We start from the raw sequence: 18,004 nt of genomic DNA, 5'->3' as shown, positions 1-18,004 counted from the left end.
GAGGCTATGGATGAGTGGTGGAATATTGTGTTGGGGGAACGGGTTGCGTTGAGGGACCAGGCCTCCCGTGTGACCGGGGCCTCAATGGGTCTGGTATATATTACAAAAACTCTCATCTTGTTTGTTTCTGTGTGTGTGTGTGTGTGTGTGTGTGTGTGTGTGTGTGTGTGTGTGGGTGGGTGGGTGGGGGTGTGTGGGTGGGTGGGTGGGTGGGTGGGGGTGTGTGTGTGTGTGTGTGTGTGTGTGTGTGTGTGTGTGTGTGTGTGTGTGTGTGTGTGTGTGTGTGTGTGGGTGTGTGTGGGTGTGGGTGTGTGTGTGTGTGTGTGTGTGTGTTCCTGAAATTACGCCAAAATGGTACACGATTGTAGATCAGTGCATGCTCCTTTAATATAGTGACCTCACCACTACTAACCACTCCCCATTGTCTCTTGTATAATTGTAGCTTCCCCACCTCCAGCTCGCTCTCTAGCTCCAGTGATGACCACGGACAGCTAGGGCATAGTGTGTGTAGTGCATATAATAAAGTTATGTAGTAAAAGACTTTGTGTGTCAAGCAAGACCTTTTTACATGGTGTCAGCGCGGTAGACTTGCGTCTCCTGTTCATCGGCTTTATTTTATTATTTGTTTATCCCAGTTGTGTCCCCACCTCACCATTTTTACTATGTCCAACTCGTGTCGTCGTCCCGACACGCTCGTTTTTGACACGGACATCGTGCACCACTGGACTGTCTTCCAGCGCGACTACGAACACTATATCGCGATCGCTCATCCTGGTGTCACTTCTGCGGTACAGGCTCACCTACTCCTCAACCTGGCTGGTCCGGAGGCAATGGAACATTATGCCTCATTCGAATTCGCCCCTCCGGAAGACCGCAACGACCCGGTATGTCTCATAGCCAAATTCACTGCCCTATGCGATATACCCACCAATAACATTATTGAGCGTTTTAAGTTCTTCCAAAGGCGTCAGACTCCCGGTGAGCACATTGACGCTTTCATTGCCTCTTTGCGACATATGGCTCGGCGGTGCCGCCTTGAAGCGATAACAACGGACGAAATGATCAGGGACGTCCTGGTCAACAGTCTCCTAAACTCTAAGCTGCGTGACGAGCTCCTGATGAAGCCTGATCTAACGCTAAGGGATGCCATGCATGCCGCTCGCATGGCCTCTGCTGTTGGCTCCGTATCTCAACCGGTGTCCCAGGACATCAATTTCACCGGTACTGCTGGCCGCCAGTGGATCAATAGCCCACCACGCCGGTTCACCCCCTCTGCACCCGCTAAGGTCACCCCTCGTCGCTGCCCAAATTGCAATTTCTCTTCCCACCAGTTCAACGTTTGCCCAGCGCAGGGTAAAACTTGTAATTCCTGCGGGAAGCTGAACCACTTTTCTGCAGCATGTCGATCGCGTGGGAAACCTGTCCCTGCTCCTAGAAGGAGTCTAAACAACCTTGTGGACTGTGATAGCGCGCCTGGTTCCCAGTACCAGCCAGATGAACTCCCTGACTCTGATACGAGTTCCTCCCATGGTGATTCAACTGTGTTTTCGCTTTTGGGTGCACCTGCATTGATAACAGATCCCTCTGTACATGTTACTGTGAATGGACACTCCTTCCCTGCGAAGGTCGATACTGGTGCTTTTGCCAATGTTATGTCTGTTAGCCTCTTCAAGCAGATAAGCTCGGGGGAGAGGGTGACTCCTGATGACTCCCGCCTTCATGCCTATGGGGGAGGTATTCTGGTCGCTGTGGGGAAGGCCACGGTTATCTGTACAGTTCTTGAGACCTCTCGGCCCCTCACATTTCTCCTGCTGGAATCTGAAAACGTCACCCTGCTGGGCGCCTGTGCCTGCCAGGACTTTGGTTTGGTCTCTTTCCACCGCGACATCCACCTGGTGCAGGCTCCCATGGACCCCCTGAGCGAGTATCCCGACCGTTTTGATGACGTTCTGGGCAAACTGCCCTGTGCCTACAAAATCGTTGTTGACCCGGGGGTCAACCTGGTGATTAGACCGGCCCACCGTGTGTCTTTTGCCATGAAGGGCCGCGTGGAGTCCACACTGCGTGACATGGTGGCCATGGGCATCCTCAAGGAGGCGAGCGCTCCCACCCAGTGGGTCTCCACCATGGTCGTCGCTGCCAAGAAGGACGCGAACGAGATCAGGATCTGCATCAACCCGAAAGACCTGAACCTTGCTATCAAACGCCCGCACTACCCCATGCGGACGGTGGAGGACGTCGCTGCACAGGTCGGTCCAGCCACAGTCTTCTTGGTCCTAGATGCCAAGAGCTCCTTTTGGCAGATCCCTCTGGATGAACGTTCCACCTTCCTGACTACCTTTAGCACACCTTTCGGCAGGTTTTCTCCGCATGCCTTTTGGGATCAACTCAGCAAGCGAGGTTTTCCAGCGCACCATGGAACAGCTGTTTGCCGGGTTGCCGTGCGCTATCATTGTGGATGACATCCTGGTGTACGGGAGGGACGTCGCTGAGCACGACCTGCACCTCTGCCAAGTCCTGGACAGGGCTCGTGAGATCAATCTCAAACTCAACCCGAAGAAGTGTCGGTTCCGCGTTCAGGAAGTCACGTACGTAGGCCACGTTTTCACGGCGGGGGGTCTAAAGCCAGACCCCCAGAAGACGGCAGCGGTCACCGAAATGCCCGCTCCCACCGACGTGCCCAGCCTGCAGCGCTTTCTGGGCATGGTCAACTACCTGGGGAAGTTCATACCCGACCTCAGCGAACTGAGTGCCCCCCTGAGGGAGCTGACCAAGAAGGACAATGCCTGGGTCTGGCTCCCGCATCACCAGTCGGCCTTCGTGGCCCTGAAGTCCAAGCTCGCACGCACCCCGACTCTCAAGTTCTTTGACCTAAACAGGCCAATCGTCCTCACCTGCGATGCATCTCGGTTCGGCCTCGGTGCCGCCTGCCTGCAGCTCTATGACAATCGGCAGCTGCCTGTTTCCTATGCCTCTCGCACCATGACCCCTGCTGAGCAGCGCTACGCTCAGATCGAGAAGGAGCTCCTTGCCGTGGTGTTCGCATGCTCCAAATTCAAGGACTACATTCTGGGCAACTCCTTCACCATTGAAACTGACCACCAGCCGCTGGTCTCTATCTTGAACAAGCCTATCCATGCGGCCTCCTCACGGCTGCAGCGAATGATGCTGCAGCTCCAATGATTTACGTTCAACATTGTGTACCGCAAGGGCAAGGAAATGTTCGTGGCTGACACATTGTCCCGTGCGCCGCTCCCTTCCGTTGCCCGCCATCCATACGAATCGTCTGACCTGATGGTACTGAACGTTAACATTGTTCCTTCTTGGCAGATGCAGTCCCTGGTCAAACACACTGCCGCTGATCCTGCCCTGCAACAGCTTGCGGGCGTCATCCGCCGTGGCTGGCCTGACCGACGCTCTTCCCTACCGGCTGGTGCCGTGCCCTACTTCCTGGTTCGGGACGAATTGGTGCTGCACAACGGCGTGGTGGTGAAGGGTCACAAGGTCATGGTGCCGGCCACGCTGCGGGATCATTACTTTCATACCGCCCATAATGGCCACCCCAGGGTTGAGGCCACTTTGTCCCAGGCCCAAGCCCAGTTTTACTGGCCAGGCATGGTTCAGGACATCCGGGACAGGGTCTCCGCCTGTTCTGCCTGCAACAGCCTACTGCCTCATCAACGACGCCAACCTCTCATGCAGCAACCGGCTCCCGAGTTGCCGTGGATGGCTGTCGCCACTGACATCTTCGAATGGCGTGGCAAACACTTCCTGGTCCTGGTGGACTCCTACTCCAGCTGGTTCGAGGTGGACCAGCTGCCGTCCCTCACGTCTGCTGCCGTCATCGGGAAGCTTCGCCGCCACTTTTCGACCTTTGGGTCCCCGGTGACTCTCCAATCCGACAACGGCAGCCAGTTTACCAGCGCAGAGTTCGGCGCCTTCGCCACCCGATGGAACATTCGCCACATCACCAGCAGCCCCGAGTACCCGCAAAGCAATGGCCTTGCGGAGCGCGCTGTCCGCAGCGCCAAGGAGCTGCTGGAATATTGTCGGCTTGCTCATTCGGACTTCTACCTTGCCCTCCTCAACCTCCGCAACATTTCCCGGGACCCCGCACTCGATTCGCCTGCCCAGTGCCTCATGTCCCCCACCACTCGACCCCCTCTCCCGGTCTCTCAGTAATCCCTAAAGCCCGCGGTCCGCAGCCCTGCCGCTGTCAAGGAGCGCATCATCGAGAAGCAGGTCATCCAGAAGCGCTCCTTTGACAAGTCATCCCGTCTCCTTCCCCGTCTGTTCCCAGGCCAGGTTGTCCGGATGAAGTCCACCTCCGGTCATCACCGGCTGGTCGTTGTCGTTGGCAATGCCGACTCTCCCCGGTCATACCTGGTTGACTACGAGGGCACCGTGTACCGTCGGACACGCCAGCACCTGCTGCTTGTCAACGAGCCTGCTCTGCCTCCCGCAGACCCGTTTTCGCCGCCTGTCCCTTCCCCCCTGCCCGAAACTCCTCCTGCCCCTGTCACTCTTCGCATGCCCCGGACACTGCCCTCTCAGCTCTCTGTGCCCCGCACACGTCAGCCTCCTTCTCCTGCCTCACCTGCAGGTGTACTTGTTTCGCCCCCCCGTTCTCCTCCTTCCCCTGGGCGCTCTTCACCCGGATCTCCCATCTCTGTCCCTGCCCCCGTACCTGCAGCTCCTGCGGTTGAAGGGGAAGGCGGGTTGTGCACCCGCTCTGGGCGGTTGGTCAAGCCGCCTGTCCGGTACGGAGTGTGCGAGTAGTCTGTATCATGATATATTCTAACTGTTCCCTGCTTATGGTCTGATTCTAGCGTATGAGCCGTGGTCGCTTTTGTTTCCAAGAGGAAGGATGTAGATCAGTGCATGCTCCTTTAACATAGTGACCTCACCACTACTAACCACTCCCCATTGTCTCTTGTATAATTGTAGCTTCCCCACCTCCAGCTCGCTCTCTAGCTCCAGTGATGACCACGGACAGCTAGGGCATAGTGTGTGTAGTGCATATAATAAAGTTATGTAGTAAAAGACTTTGTGTGTCAAGAAGTCCTTTTTACAACGATAGTGCTATATTTTTTGCACCACCTTACTCACAATTGTCTTGTGGTGTGTTTTTTATAAAGTTTTGTTCAGATTGATGGTATATTTTACAAGTTATTCACATTTTAAACTTTACAAAATCCAGTTTGAGAAAGAATGGCTTGAACACTGCATTGGCAGTTGCTGGCAGTTACAGCTATGACGTCACAATGGAATCTCATTTACATAAACTGCCAGTGAACAGTGCTCCACCCGACAATGACATCACAATGGGATCTGATTTACATAAACTGCCCATCAACAGTGTTCCACCCAGTGCAATGAGAGATTTGTTACATTGTTGTAAGGAGAGGGAGGGGGTGGGGGAGGGGAGGAGGAGAAATGTTATTTAAACATTGTGTTTAGTGGGGGAGTGAGATAGGGGAGAGGTGAGAAGTGGGGGGAGCAGCGAGAGGGTAGATGGGAGAGGAGAGAGAAGATTGAGGGTGAAGAGGAGGGGGAGGGAGTGTTGGGGGATGAGGGGAAATGAGCCGGGCACAGTTTGGGGCTATGGGTTTGTGGTGGAATTTTGCATTGTGGGAACGGGTTGCGTGGGGGAACGGGTGAGTGATGGAATAATGCGTTGGGGGAACAGGGTTCAACATGTCCCGCTTGGTCTAGTGTTATCCTATTTTTGCATCCTACACACTAGTGGCAATTTACAGAAGCCAATTAACTTACAAACCTGCACGTCTTTGGAAAGTGGGAGGAAACCGGAGCACCTAGAGAAAACCCACATGGTCACAGACAGAACGTACAAACTCCACACAGACAGCATCCTAAGCCTGGGTCTCTGGCTCTGTGCGGCAGCATCTCTACTATTGCAGCAGCACTGTGCCTCCCTTACTGCCTGGTTACTCCCACAAGCTTACCTTAAAGGTTAGGGAGAGGATGTCAACTCTACAACTGCTACGACCTATGTACCTATGCCCTAGTGAGACCACACCTGGAATATTGTGTGCAGTTTTGGTCCCCTAATTTGAGGAAGGACATTCTTGCTATTGAGGGAGTGAGGAAAAAGCAGGAACGGGGTACTGATTTTAGATGATCAGCCATGATCATATTGAATGGCGGTGCTGGCTTGAAAGATCGAATGGCCTACTTTCTATGCACCTGTTTTCTATGTTTCTATGAGAAGGAATGAACAGGCAATGTTTTGGACTTTGACCTTTCTACAGACTGATCAGATTAATGGGAAGGAATCTGTACTGATGATAATTGAACAGAAAACAAAACTCAGGTACCTTCAGTGCTTTTGTCCGTATGTTCTTCAGTAATTACCATTGGCTTTTTGTGAATTACGGTTGGAGCAGCCAGTGTCGATAATGATATCATCAATTGTTCCTGTACATCTGGCAGCGAGCTGAATTCCTGCACACTGAAGACCAGACCTGGGTCAATTAACATTTCCTGTAACTCCAATGGATCAGCGTTCTTGGCTGTTATAACAACGCCCAATACATTAGCCCGTTTTAATGCATCTGCTGGGCGTCTTATATCATCTCTTGATCTTCCAGCAATGATCACCACTAATACCTGAGGAACTCCTTCCTCTTTCCTACTTCCTGCAGATGCAGTGAGGTGATATTGGAGTACATTGTTTAGCGCGGCACCAGTGTTCAGAGATGTCCCCCCTCTTAGTCTCAGTCGTTTCACGTGAGATAGAAGTTCATCTTCTGAAGAATAAGTATTCAAGTAGAACTCAGTCTCTGCGTAATTGCTGTACTGCACCAAGCCGACTTGAACGCTGTCTCTCCCAATGTCAAGATTTTCTATGATACTTGTGAGAAAATCACGGATGAACTGATGATTTGTATTCCCAACATTGTTTGATCCATCGATAAGGAACATAATATCTCTCTTGCTTGCTTCGGGTACAACTGGAAGAAACATACAGATTCAGTCCAAGTAAAACGGATTAAAATCAATAAAGGTTAGACAAAATTGAGCAGCATTCCCTGCTCCCAAGTAGGAAGGATAAGGAGGCCTGGGGGCGGATTCAGAAAAGGTTTACAAGGACATCGCCTGGATTGGATATTATTACCGAGTTTCATTCAGAGAGACAGTGCGGAAACATGCCCTTCAGCCCACCGAGTCTATGATCCAGTGATTCCCACACATTCACACACACCAGGGACAATTTTTACATTAAAGGGCCCTGTCCCACTAACGTGACTTTTCAGCGACTGTCTTCAACCTTCAAGCTCGAAGGCACTCACCTGAAAAACCTCGAGCTGGATCGACCGTCAGCGATGAAACTGCGAACTGGATAGACTGTCAACACACACACACACACACACACACACACACACACACACACACACACACACACACACACACACACACACACACACACACACACACACACACACACACACACACACACACACACACACACACACACACACACACACACACACAGTAAAAGCGGGGGAGCGCTGTCTGAAATTCAGACCCGCGATGAACAGGAAGGTAAAAGACGGCTGGCACAGTTGCGATAAGTCCTTTAGAGAATGCAGGGGGGGAGAGAGAAGGTGCGAGAGGGGGAGAGAAGGGGAGATAAATTCACATCGATAAATATGAACTTGAACTTGGAACTATTGAGAGCTTTTCGGGATGTGGAGAAGGTTCGTTTTTTTAAATTATTATTATTATTATTATTATTATTATTATTATTATTATTATTATTATTATTATTATTATTTACATTGGATTGGTCTTCAGAGTAGAAAAATGAGAATACATGTTCAATTGTGTGAGGAATTTATAAATAAATTAAGGGAAAACCTTACCAAATTAAATGCTAAAGTGATAGTAACTGGGTGGTGGGTGTATGGAACAAGCTGCTAGAGGAGGTAGTTGAGGCTGGGACTATCCCAACTTTTAAGAAACAGTTGGACAGGTACATGGATAGGATTGGTTTGGAGGGATATGGACCAAATGCTGGCATGTGGAGCTAGTGCAGCTGGGACATGTTGGCTGATGTGGGCAAGTTGGGCCGAAGGGCCTGATTCCACACTGTATCACTCTATGAGTATGACTTAATGTCTCTACAGCCGAAGATGGCAAATTCCAGGACCTAGCATAACAACTAACTCCGAGAAACGTTATTTACCTGGATTTGTAGAATAAGTTTGATTAGGTGGCACATTAGAAATAATTAGCAACGTGAATAATGTTTGGCATTGAAAATCTATTGGCATAGAGTGATAGCGTGTGGAAACAGGCCCTTCGGCCCAACTTGCCCACACCGGCCAACGTCCCAGCTGACTGCGCTTGGTCCATATTCCTCCAAACTTGTCCTATTCATGTACCTTAAATGTTGGGATAGTCCCAGCCTCAACTACCTCCTCTGGAAGCTTGTTCCATACATCCATCACCCTCTGTGCGAAAAAGTTACCCCTCAGATTCCTATTAAATCATTTCCCCTTCACCTTAAACCTACGTCCTCTGGTCCTCGATTCCCCTACTCTGGGCAAGAGATTCTGTGCATCTACCCAATATATTCCTCTCATGATTTTATACACCTCTATAAGAGCACCCGTCATCCTCCTACGCTCCAAGGAATAGAGACACAGCCTATTCAACCTCTCCCTATAGTTCAGACCCTCGTAAATCTTCTCCGAACCCATTCAAGCTTGACAATATATTTCCTATAACTTGGTGCCCAGTACTGAACACAATATTCTAAATACTGAATAGTATTTGGATGCAATGGGTGGTGATAATGGAGAAGTGAGGGAGATTTGAAAATTGTGCAACTAAGGTGAATGGATTTTGTTAGGCAGGTGTGTTGTGACTTTGAGAACAAAGAATAGATAACTATTCTTTATCATCTAATTGAGTGGTGGAACAGTCATTTCTGGACTTGAAATAATGCTGTTGAAGCACAAATTGTTTACCCAATACATTTAATATCATGTGTAGGAAAGAAGGGTCTTGATCCGAAATGTCAGCCATTCTTTCTCTCCAGAGATGCTGCTTGTCCTGCTGAGTTACTCCAGCATTTTGTGTCTACATTTTAATATGTGTGTCATAATACTGATCTGTTTCTACATTCCCAGCAGTTTCTGCTCATTTGTTTTTCAAAGTAACTTGTGTAAAATCAGTGAGAGCCGGTATTTCAAGGAGGACTCTCTCTAACTTCTACAGGCGCACAGTAGAGAGCATGCTGACCGGCTGCATCGTGGCTTGGTTCGGCAACTTGAGCGTCCAGGAGCGGAAAAGACTGCAAAAAGTTGCAAGCACTGCCCAGTCCATCATCGGCTCTGACCTCCCTACCATCGAGGGGATCTATCGCAGTCGCTGCCTCAAAAAGGCTGTCAGCATCATCAAGGACCCACACCATCCTGGCCACACACTCATCTCCCCAGGTAGAAGGTACAGTAGCCTGAAATCTGCAACATCCAGGTTCAGGAATAGCTACTTCCCCACAGCCATCAGGCTATTAAACTCAACTCAAACAAAACTCTGATCATTAATAGCCCATTGCACTTTATCTGTTTATTTATGTGTGTATGTATATATTCAATGGTTTATGGACACACGATCAGGTCCGTTCTGTATTTATTTATGCCTATTATATTCTGTTGTGCTGAAGCAAAGCAAGATTTTCATGACAATAAACTCTCTTGATTCTTGAATCTTGAAATATACAGTACATTGTGCCTAGCCCCCTATTCAAACTAATAGAGAGCCAAGCACAATTTATTGTTTTGTCCAAAGTTAATGTAATCCCTATTGAATTTTTAATTTAGCAGAAACTCTTTATCATATAAATATTCTCATTAGCTGTCAGACGTAACAATATGAATAGAAGAGATGAACTGAGTGTATTTTAGTATTTGATAATTATAGTAAGATGAAATTCAAAAGTAAGTTAGTATGGCTTTATTGTTTATGGATGCTTCAATGTGGATACAATATACATCAAGGAACCAAATGCAGATGCCATGATTTACTTAATTTTTTTTCCCACTAGCCATGTGCACATATCCTAAAATCAGACATTTGCTTAAGCAACAGTTTCTATGCCATAGTTTCCCCAACACATTTAGTTTAGTTTAGTGTCTGAAGAAGTGTTTCGACCCGAAATGTTGCCTATTTACTTCGCCCCATAGATGCTGCCTCACCCGCTGAGTTTCTCTAGCATTTCTGTCTACCTCAGGAGGAGGAGCCATCTTGGTGAACGGCTGCTAGCCAGCAGCTGTCCGTTTTAATTCGTTTTTTTTAATAGTTTTTAGTGAGTCCTGTTTTTCGTTTGTTGGGGATATGGACTTTTTAATGTGGGGGGGTAGGTCTCAACTTTATTTCTAGGTCCCTACCTGGTCGGTGAGGCAGCTTCTTCTCCGGGCTGCCCGTCGATCCGTCCTCGTGGCCTACCTGCGGGCTTGGAGCGCCGTTTCCTGGCGGGAACCGCCCAGCACCTCGGCCTCGGCGGCGGCACAGCATCGGAGCGCTGGAGCGGAGCGGAGTGGAGCGGGCGATCCCTTGCCCGGGTCGCCGCGCTGGAGCGACGCGCTGGAGCTCTGGCGAGCTGGACCGCCGAGAGCAACAACTCCGGGCTGCGGGTTTGCGGAGCGTAGAGGCGGCGCCGACTTCAACAACGGGAGCCTGGGAGCTCCAAACCGGCGCGGCCTTGTCGGCTTCGGCAGCCGCGGGCTCCAACCAGGAAGCGGCCGTTCCAGGTGGCCCAGCCGCCGAGAGGACTCTCCCGACGCCGGGGCAAGACCACCCGGTGAGAACGGCCAGGGACATCGGGCCTCCGTAGAGGCAATTGCGGTGGCCTCAATAGGCCTGACTTTGGGGTGAACATGGGGTGGGGACTGGACATTGTGCCTTCCTCCACAGTGCTATCCACTGTGGGGGGATGATTTTTTTTGTCTATTTGTAGTCTTGTAGGTCTGTGTCCAAGATGGCTGCCGTGAAGAGAGAGTGGACGCTGGCACGATTTGGTTGCCGCTGCTCCCTCTTCACACTGTGTTTTTGATTTTCTGTTTTTGGATTGAATCCTGTTTTTAATTTGTGTCTCTGTGATGTCCTTATTGTTATATTCCGATTATATGTTTACTATGTAAGGTGTCCTTGAGATTTTGTATGAAAGGCGCCCATTAAATATAAAATTTATTATTATTATTATTACCTTTAGTTTAGTTTAGTTTAGTTTATTGTCACGTCTACTGAGGTACAATGAAATGCTTTTGTCGTGCGCTAGCTATACAGCGGAGAGACAATACATGATTACAATCGAGACATTTACAGTGTATAGATATATGATAAGGGAATAACGTTTAGTGCAAGGTAAAGCCTGCAAGGTCCGATCAAGGATAGTCCGAGGGTCACCAAAGAGGTAGATAGTAGTTCAGCATTGCTCTCTGGTTGTGGTAGGATGATTCAGTTGCCTGATAACAGCTTAATTTAACATCATGTTGGTTTTTCTTGTGATCATCATGATATTACATTTTTCTTGGTTAAAGTGTGCACAATATTGAAGGATTCTCTGGTATTAAAGACGATTGCTCGCACAAATCTTATACAGAACATTCAGCGCAACAGATTTAAAAAAAATCAAATACGGTACCTTGTTTCGCTGGAGCAGTTGGTTCAGGGATTGCTCGGAGGGCTGGTAGAGTCAACAAAAGTGTTGTCAACTCTTCTTCTATATTTGGTAAAGAAGAGAATGTTTCTGAAGTGAAGACTAGACTGGGATCTACTGCAATGCCTTCCAGCTGTACTGAGTCAGCGTTCTTAACTCCGATTGCAATATTCATTATGGCGGCTCGCTTCATTGTATCTGCAGGTGTCTCTATGTCATCGTTCGATCGCCCACCAGTCAGGATGACCAATATCTGAGGAACACCTTTTTGCTTCCTACTTCCAGCAGAGTTGATGAAATGGTATCTATAAACATAATCCAACGCTGCGCCTGTATTAATTCTTGTCCCACCTTTCAGTCTCAGTCCTCTTATGTGAGACAACATTTCAGCTTTTGATAGGTAGGAGTTCAGGTAGAATTCTGTTTCTGCATGCGTGCTGTACTGCACCAGACCTACTTGGATTCCGTCACTTCCAACGTTGAGGTTTTGAATTATACTTGCAAGAAAATCGCGGACGAAATAAAAATTTGTCTGTCCAATGCTGTTAGATCCGTCGATAAGGAAAACAATATCTCTCTTGTTCTCTTCATCAGGCAAAACTGGAACAATATGCATTATATTCCACAGTACATTTTCATTGTATGAGTACACAGCTATGTAAGTAGCAATTTTCATTTCAATAGCCCGAGTTATTACATCACAGAAAATCCGAAAACAACTTTGAAGTAGAACTATGCTCAGAAATGAGGATAAACACGTTCGGCCAACTTACTGGATCCCGGCCAAAGGGGTCAACTTTCAGGAAGGATTTGAAGGAGACATGACAAGGAACAAAGAATTAATGAGGAATTTTTGGAAGGAGGGAGCTGAAAGGCACAAACATTGCAAGAGGTGCAACATGATGCAAGAGGAAGAAAACTGATGACATAAATGGCACCTAAAACTGAATAAATCAATAAATACCTTCACGGTTTACGTGCCATTCAAACTTCATCAATAAAACATGGTGGACATGTTACAACATGGACAAAAGGGTTTCATTGGATCATATAGTCAAGGGATGTGTGCTGTTAAAACTGGGCCAGCATTTATTTCCATTTAGGGGTGGCACTGTGGCGCAGCAGTAGAGTTGCTGCCTTGCAGCACTCGGGACCTGTGTTTGATCCTGACTACAGGTGCTGTCTGTACAAAGTTTAGTTTAGTTTAGTTTAGTTTAGTTTAGTTTAGTTTAGTTTAGCGATACAGCAGGGAAACAGGCCCTTTGGCCCACCAAGTCCTCACCGATCCTATCCTACACATACTAGGGACAATTTCCATTCATACAAAGCCAATTAACCTGCAAACCTGTATGTCTTTGGAATGTGGGAGGAAACCGGATATCTCGGAAAAAACCCACAAGGTCACGGGGAGAACGTGCAAACTCCGTACTGACAGCACCCGTAGTCGGGATCGAACCCGGGTCTCTGGCGCCGAAAGCACTGTAAGGCAGCAACTGTACCGCTGCGCCACCGTGCCGCTCATTTGTACTTTCCCCCTTTTGAGTGCATGGATTTCCTCCGAGTGCTCTGGTTTTCTCACACATTTCACAGACGTGCAGGTTTGCAGGTTAATTGGCTTCTGTAAACTGTCCCTAGTGTGTAGGGTAGAACTAGTGTATGGGTGATCACTGGTCGGCACGGACTCAATGGGCCGAAGGTCCTATTTCCACATTGTATCTCTAAACTCAACTAAACTAAACCCTTAATTGCCTCAGGTGAGTGCATTTCAGAGGCCAGGTAAGGAAGTCACATTTACCTCTCTGGAGGACTTTTGAGAGGCATATGCATGACCACATTCAAGAAAACTGCTAATACTGGAATTCTGAAATTAAAACTGAAAATCCGGGAGCATCGGACAGTTTTCAACCATAAAAATTAACTCGATTTCTCTTCCCAAGGATGCTGTTTGACCTGTGAGTGTTCCCAGCGTTTCCTGTTTGGTTTGATAACTTGATATCTTCTATGGCCACCACTTAAAAAAAATATTTCCTTTCATTTATTTCCCATTTTTAATTCAAATTCCCCACCTGCAATGTTGGGAATTTGTACCCTAGTCTTCAGTTTTATACAAGAATGTAAGTTGTTTGGTCCTATTATAGAAACATAGAAACATAGAAAATAGGTGCAGGAGTAGCCATTTGACCCTTCGAGCCAGCACCACCGTTCAATATGATCATGGCTGATCATCCAGAATCAGTACCCCGTTCCTGCTTACTCCTCATATCCATTGATTCCATTAGCCCCAAGAGCTATAGCTAACTCTCTCTTGAATACATCTAGGGACCCGCACCTCATTTTTGATATGGAACAAAGGAGAGGGATGTATAGTTATAGAATGGTTGTGTTCAGATCGAGTCTTATTTGTAAGGAAGATCACAGAAGGTATTGCAGGATTGTGGAAAGCTTTGAAGACAAGAATGTGATCTTAGGTGTGCCAGGGAAGGCAAAGAAAACAAATGAAAAATAAAAGACTGAAGGCTCTGGATGAGCCCAAGTCTTTGCATTGTGCAGTTTGAGAGCTCTACTGAGAGCACTGGCTATGGTAGTGAAAACAATTCAGTTGTACAAAATGTTGATGAGGCTACCTTTGAAGAATTATGTTCAGTTTTGACTACTCTGCTCTAGGAAGTATCTCATTAAGCTGGAAGGAGTGTAGAGAAGATTTACAAAGATGTTGCCAAGACTTGAGGACCTGAACTATACGGAGAGGGAGGGCAGGCAAAGACTGTATTCCTTGGAGTACAGGAGGCTGTCGGGTGATCTTATAGAGTAATGCGTAATTAACCCAAAGCAGGGGAATCAAGAACCATAGAAGATAGGTGGAAGATGAGGGGGGTAAATTCAGAACTTGAGGGGCAACTTTTTCACTCAGAGTGATGGGTATATGGAACAGGCACCCAGAGGAGGTCGGTGAGACTGGTACCAGGGCAGCATGTAAAAGACACATGGACAGATACATAGATTGAAAAGGTTGAGAGCAATATGTGCCAAAACATGGGCAAATGGAACCATCTTAGATGGGGCATCTTGGCTGGCAAGGATGAGTTGGGCCAAAGGCCTGTTTATGTGCTGTATGACTCCGTCGTTCTTTTAATCATTTGGCAAAGGAAGTAGCAAACCTATAATAAACTGAGTGCCAATATATTTTCAAAGTCGGTCTGTTTTAACCAAAGTATTAAGGTTGATCTATTAAATCAACAAAGAATATTTCTAAGTTTCATCAAAATATTAGATACTTTTTAAGCCATATGTCAACATGACTTAATTCTGAATACAAATTCATTAAATTCATTAAATGTAATAGTTATACTGAGAAAGTCCCAGTATTGACGTAGCACCTTCTGACATGCTCCAGATATTCCTACAGGTTTCAAAACCAGCAAGTTACTAATTAGCAAACAGTTTGGGGCAGTTTCATTGAACATGGCAGCCAAGTTAGACTGTCAGAGGTTACAGAGCAGAAAATGGTATGAATGACAAATTAGCCTTTTTTACTGTGGCTTTCATTGAAAGAGAAATATTGGGTGGGATGGTTGGGAAATTTCCCTGTCTCATGTGAGAAGGTATCATTAAATTATTCATGTAATAAAAAGGAGCTGGTTTATACTAAAGATAGACACAAAATGCTGGAGTAACTCAGCTGGTCAAGCAGTATTTCTGGATTTGCTCAAGAAGGGTCCTGACCCGAAACATCACCCATCCATTTTCTCCAGAGAAAAGATTTGATTGCCCACTTGAACTGGCAGTCTCAATCTTGGTTTCAGATTTACTACACACAAATAATTATCTGCTCACACCCTAGAAGTTTCGGTTAGGTGTAACCGGTGCTATTTGAGGATGAACAGATTCCCCGGGAATGAACTGGCGAGGGAGCATTAGCGAGGTTAGAAGCTATTATCGTTTGGAGGACATTCAGGAAGATTCAAGATAAGTGGGCAAAGTCAATGTACTATGTAAAAGGCAAATTATGTTTGCATTGTTTATAGGAGTTCTGTCGAGCAGTAACCACTGGTCAAGAATAAGAAGTATGCATGGGACAGGTTTAGGCAGCTGGGATCAAGTGTATCCCTGGAAGAGTTTTGGGAACTAAGGAGCAAACTAAAAAAGAAAATCAGAAGGGCAAAAAGGGGCCAGGAGAATGCTCTGAGAGATAGCATTAAGGACAATCCTAAGAGGGGGAAAAGGGTATTGAGAGAGTGAGTCGGACCCCTCGGGAACCAAAGTGATCACCTCTGTGTTGGGCCACGGGAGATGCGCAAGGTCCCCAATGAGTATTTTTCCTCAGCATTTACCGAAGAGAAAGACAGGAGGATGGAGGAACTTGGGGCAGTCAATGGAAGTGTCTTGAGAGCAGTCAGTGTTTCCGTCGAAGAGGTGCTGAAGGTATATTGTGTATGAAAGTAGACAAACCTCCTGGGCCTGATCAGATATATCCGAGGACATTGTGGGAAACTAGAGAGGAAATTGCGGGAGCCCTAGTTGAAATTTACGAGTCGTTCTTAAATACAGGAGAGGTGCCGGAAGACTGGAGGGTAGCGAATGTTGTGCCTCGATTCAAGAAGGGCTGCAGGGAAAAGGCTGGGAACTATAGGCCGGTGAGCCTAACATCTGTAGTTGGAAAGTTACTAGAGAGTATTCTGAGGGATAGGATATACATGCATTTAGATGGACAAGGGCTGATTAGGGAAGTCAGCATTGTTTGTACATGAGAGGTCATGTCTCACAAATCTGATTGAGCTTTTTGAAGACGTGATCAAAAAGGTTGATGAGGGCAGAGCTATAGATAGACTTCAGCAAAACATTCGACAAGATTCCACTTGCTAGGCTGTTCTGGAAGATTAGATTGCATCAGATCCAAGGAGAGATAGTTGAATGGATAGAAAATTGGCTTTATGGAAGGAAGCAGTGGGTGATGGTGGAAGGTTGCTTCTCAGACTGGATGCCTGTGACTAGTGGTGTGCCTCAAGGATCAGTGCTGGTCCGTCACTGCTTGTCATCTACATCAATGATTTGGATGAGAACATACAGGGCAAGATTAGCAAGTTTGCTGATGATACAAAAGTGGGCGGTTTTGCAAATAGTGAAGATGGTTGTGAAAAATTGCAGAAGGATCTTGATCAGTTTGCCAGGTGGGCTGAGGAATGGTTGATGGAATTTAATACAGAGAAATTTGAGGTGTTGCATTTTGGGAGGTCTAATATGGGCAGGACCTACACGATGAACGGCAGGGGTCTGGGGAGTGTTGTAGAGCAGAGGGATCTAGAAGTGCAAGTACATTGTTCCTTGAAGTTGGAGTTGCAGGTATAGCAGGTGGCCCAAAAAAGCTTTTGGCATGTTGGCCTTCATCAGGCAGAATATTGAGTATAAAAGTTGGGAGGTCATGTTGCAATTGTATTAGACATTGGTGAGGGCTGCAGGCATAGGCCATTCGGCCCTTCGACCCAGCACCACCATTCAATATGATCATGGTTGATCATCTAAAATCAGTACCCCATTCCTGTTTTTTTCCCATATCCCTTGATTCCTATAGCCCTAAGAGCTGAATCTAACACTGAAAACATCCAGTGAATTGGCCTCCACTGCCTTCTGTGACAGATGATTCCACAGATTCACAACTCTCTGGGTGGAAAGGTTTTTCCTCATCTCAGTCCTAAATGGTCTACCCCTTATTCTTAAAGTGTGACCCCTGGGTCTAGACCCCCCCAACATCGGGAATTTTTTTCCTGCATCTAGCCTGTCCAATCCCTTAAGAATTTTATATGTTTCTATAAGATTGCCTCTCATCCTTCTAAATCCCAGTGAATACAAGTCCAGTCGACCCATTCTTTCAACATATGTCAGTCACACTATCACAGGAATTAACCAGGTGAACCTACGCTGCACTCCCTCAATAGCAATAATGTCCTTCCTCAAATTAGCACACAATACTCCAGGTGCAGTCTCACCAGGGCCCGGTACAACTGCAGTAGAACCTCCTTGCTCCTAAACTCAAATCCTCTCGCGATGGAGGCCAACATGCCATTAGCTTTCTTCACTGCCTGCTGTACTGCATGTTTACTTTCAGTGACTGATGTACAAGGACACCCTGGTCTTGTTTCACCTCCCCTTTTCCTAATCTGACACCATTCAGATAATAATCTGCAATCCTGTTCTTGCCACCAAGGTGGATAACCTCACATTTATCCACATTACATTGCAACTGCCATGCATCTGCCCACTCACCCAACCTATCCAAGTCACCCTGCAGCCTCATAGCATCCTTATCGTAGCTCACAC

General features: G+C 47.2%; 1 protein-coding gene across 5 annotated transcripts in view; it reads right to left on the bottom strand.

The window, feature by feature from the left end:
• LOC116974989 (collagen alpha-3(VI) chain-like) overlaps positions 1–18,004 on the bottom strand; it is a 101,390-nt gene that overhangs the window by 48,362 nt on the left and 35,024 nt on the right. For 4 of the 5 annotated variants that reach the window (XM_033023630.1, XM_033023634.1, XM_033023635.1 and 1 more), the window contains 2 exons: positions 11,675–12,289; positions 6,339–6,974 (listed from right to left, as the gene is read on the bottom strand). In XM_033023630.1, the coding sequence (XP_032879521.1) occupies positions 6,339–6,974; positions 11,675–12,289 (1,251 nt within the window). The remainder of the gene's footprint in view (positions 1–6,338; positions 6,975–11,674; positions 12,290–18,004) is intronic. The other variant, XM_033023633.1, reaches the window with a different exon arrangement.

Source organism: Amblyraja radiata, chromosome 7 (genome assembly GCF_010909765.2).
Source record: "Amblyraja radiata isolate CabotCenter1 chromosome 7, sAmbRad1.1.pri, whole genome shotgun sequence".
NCBI lineage: Eukaryota > Metazoa > Chordata > Chondrichthyes > Rajiformes > Rajidae > Amblyraja > Amblyraja radiata.
Note: the sequence above shows the minus strand (reverse complement) of the source record. Positions and strands in the feature narration are given on the sequence as shown.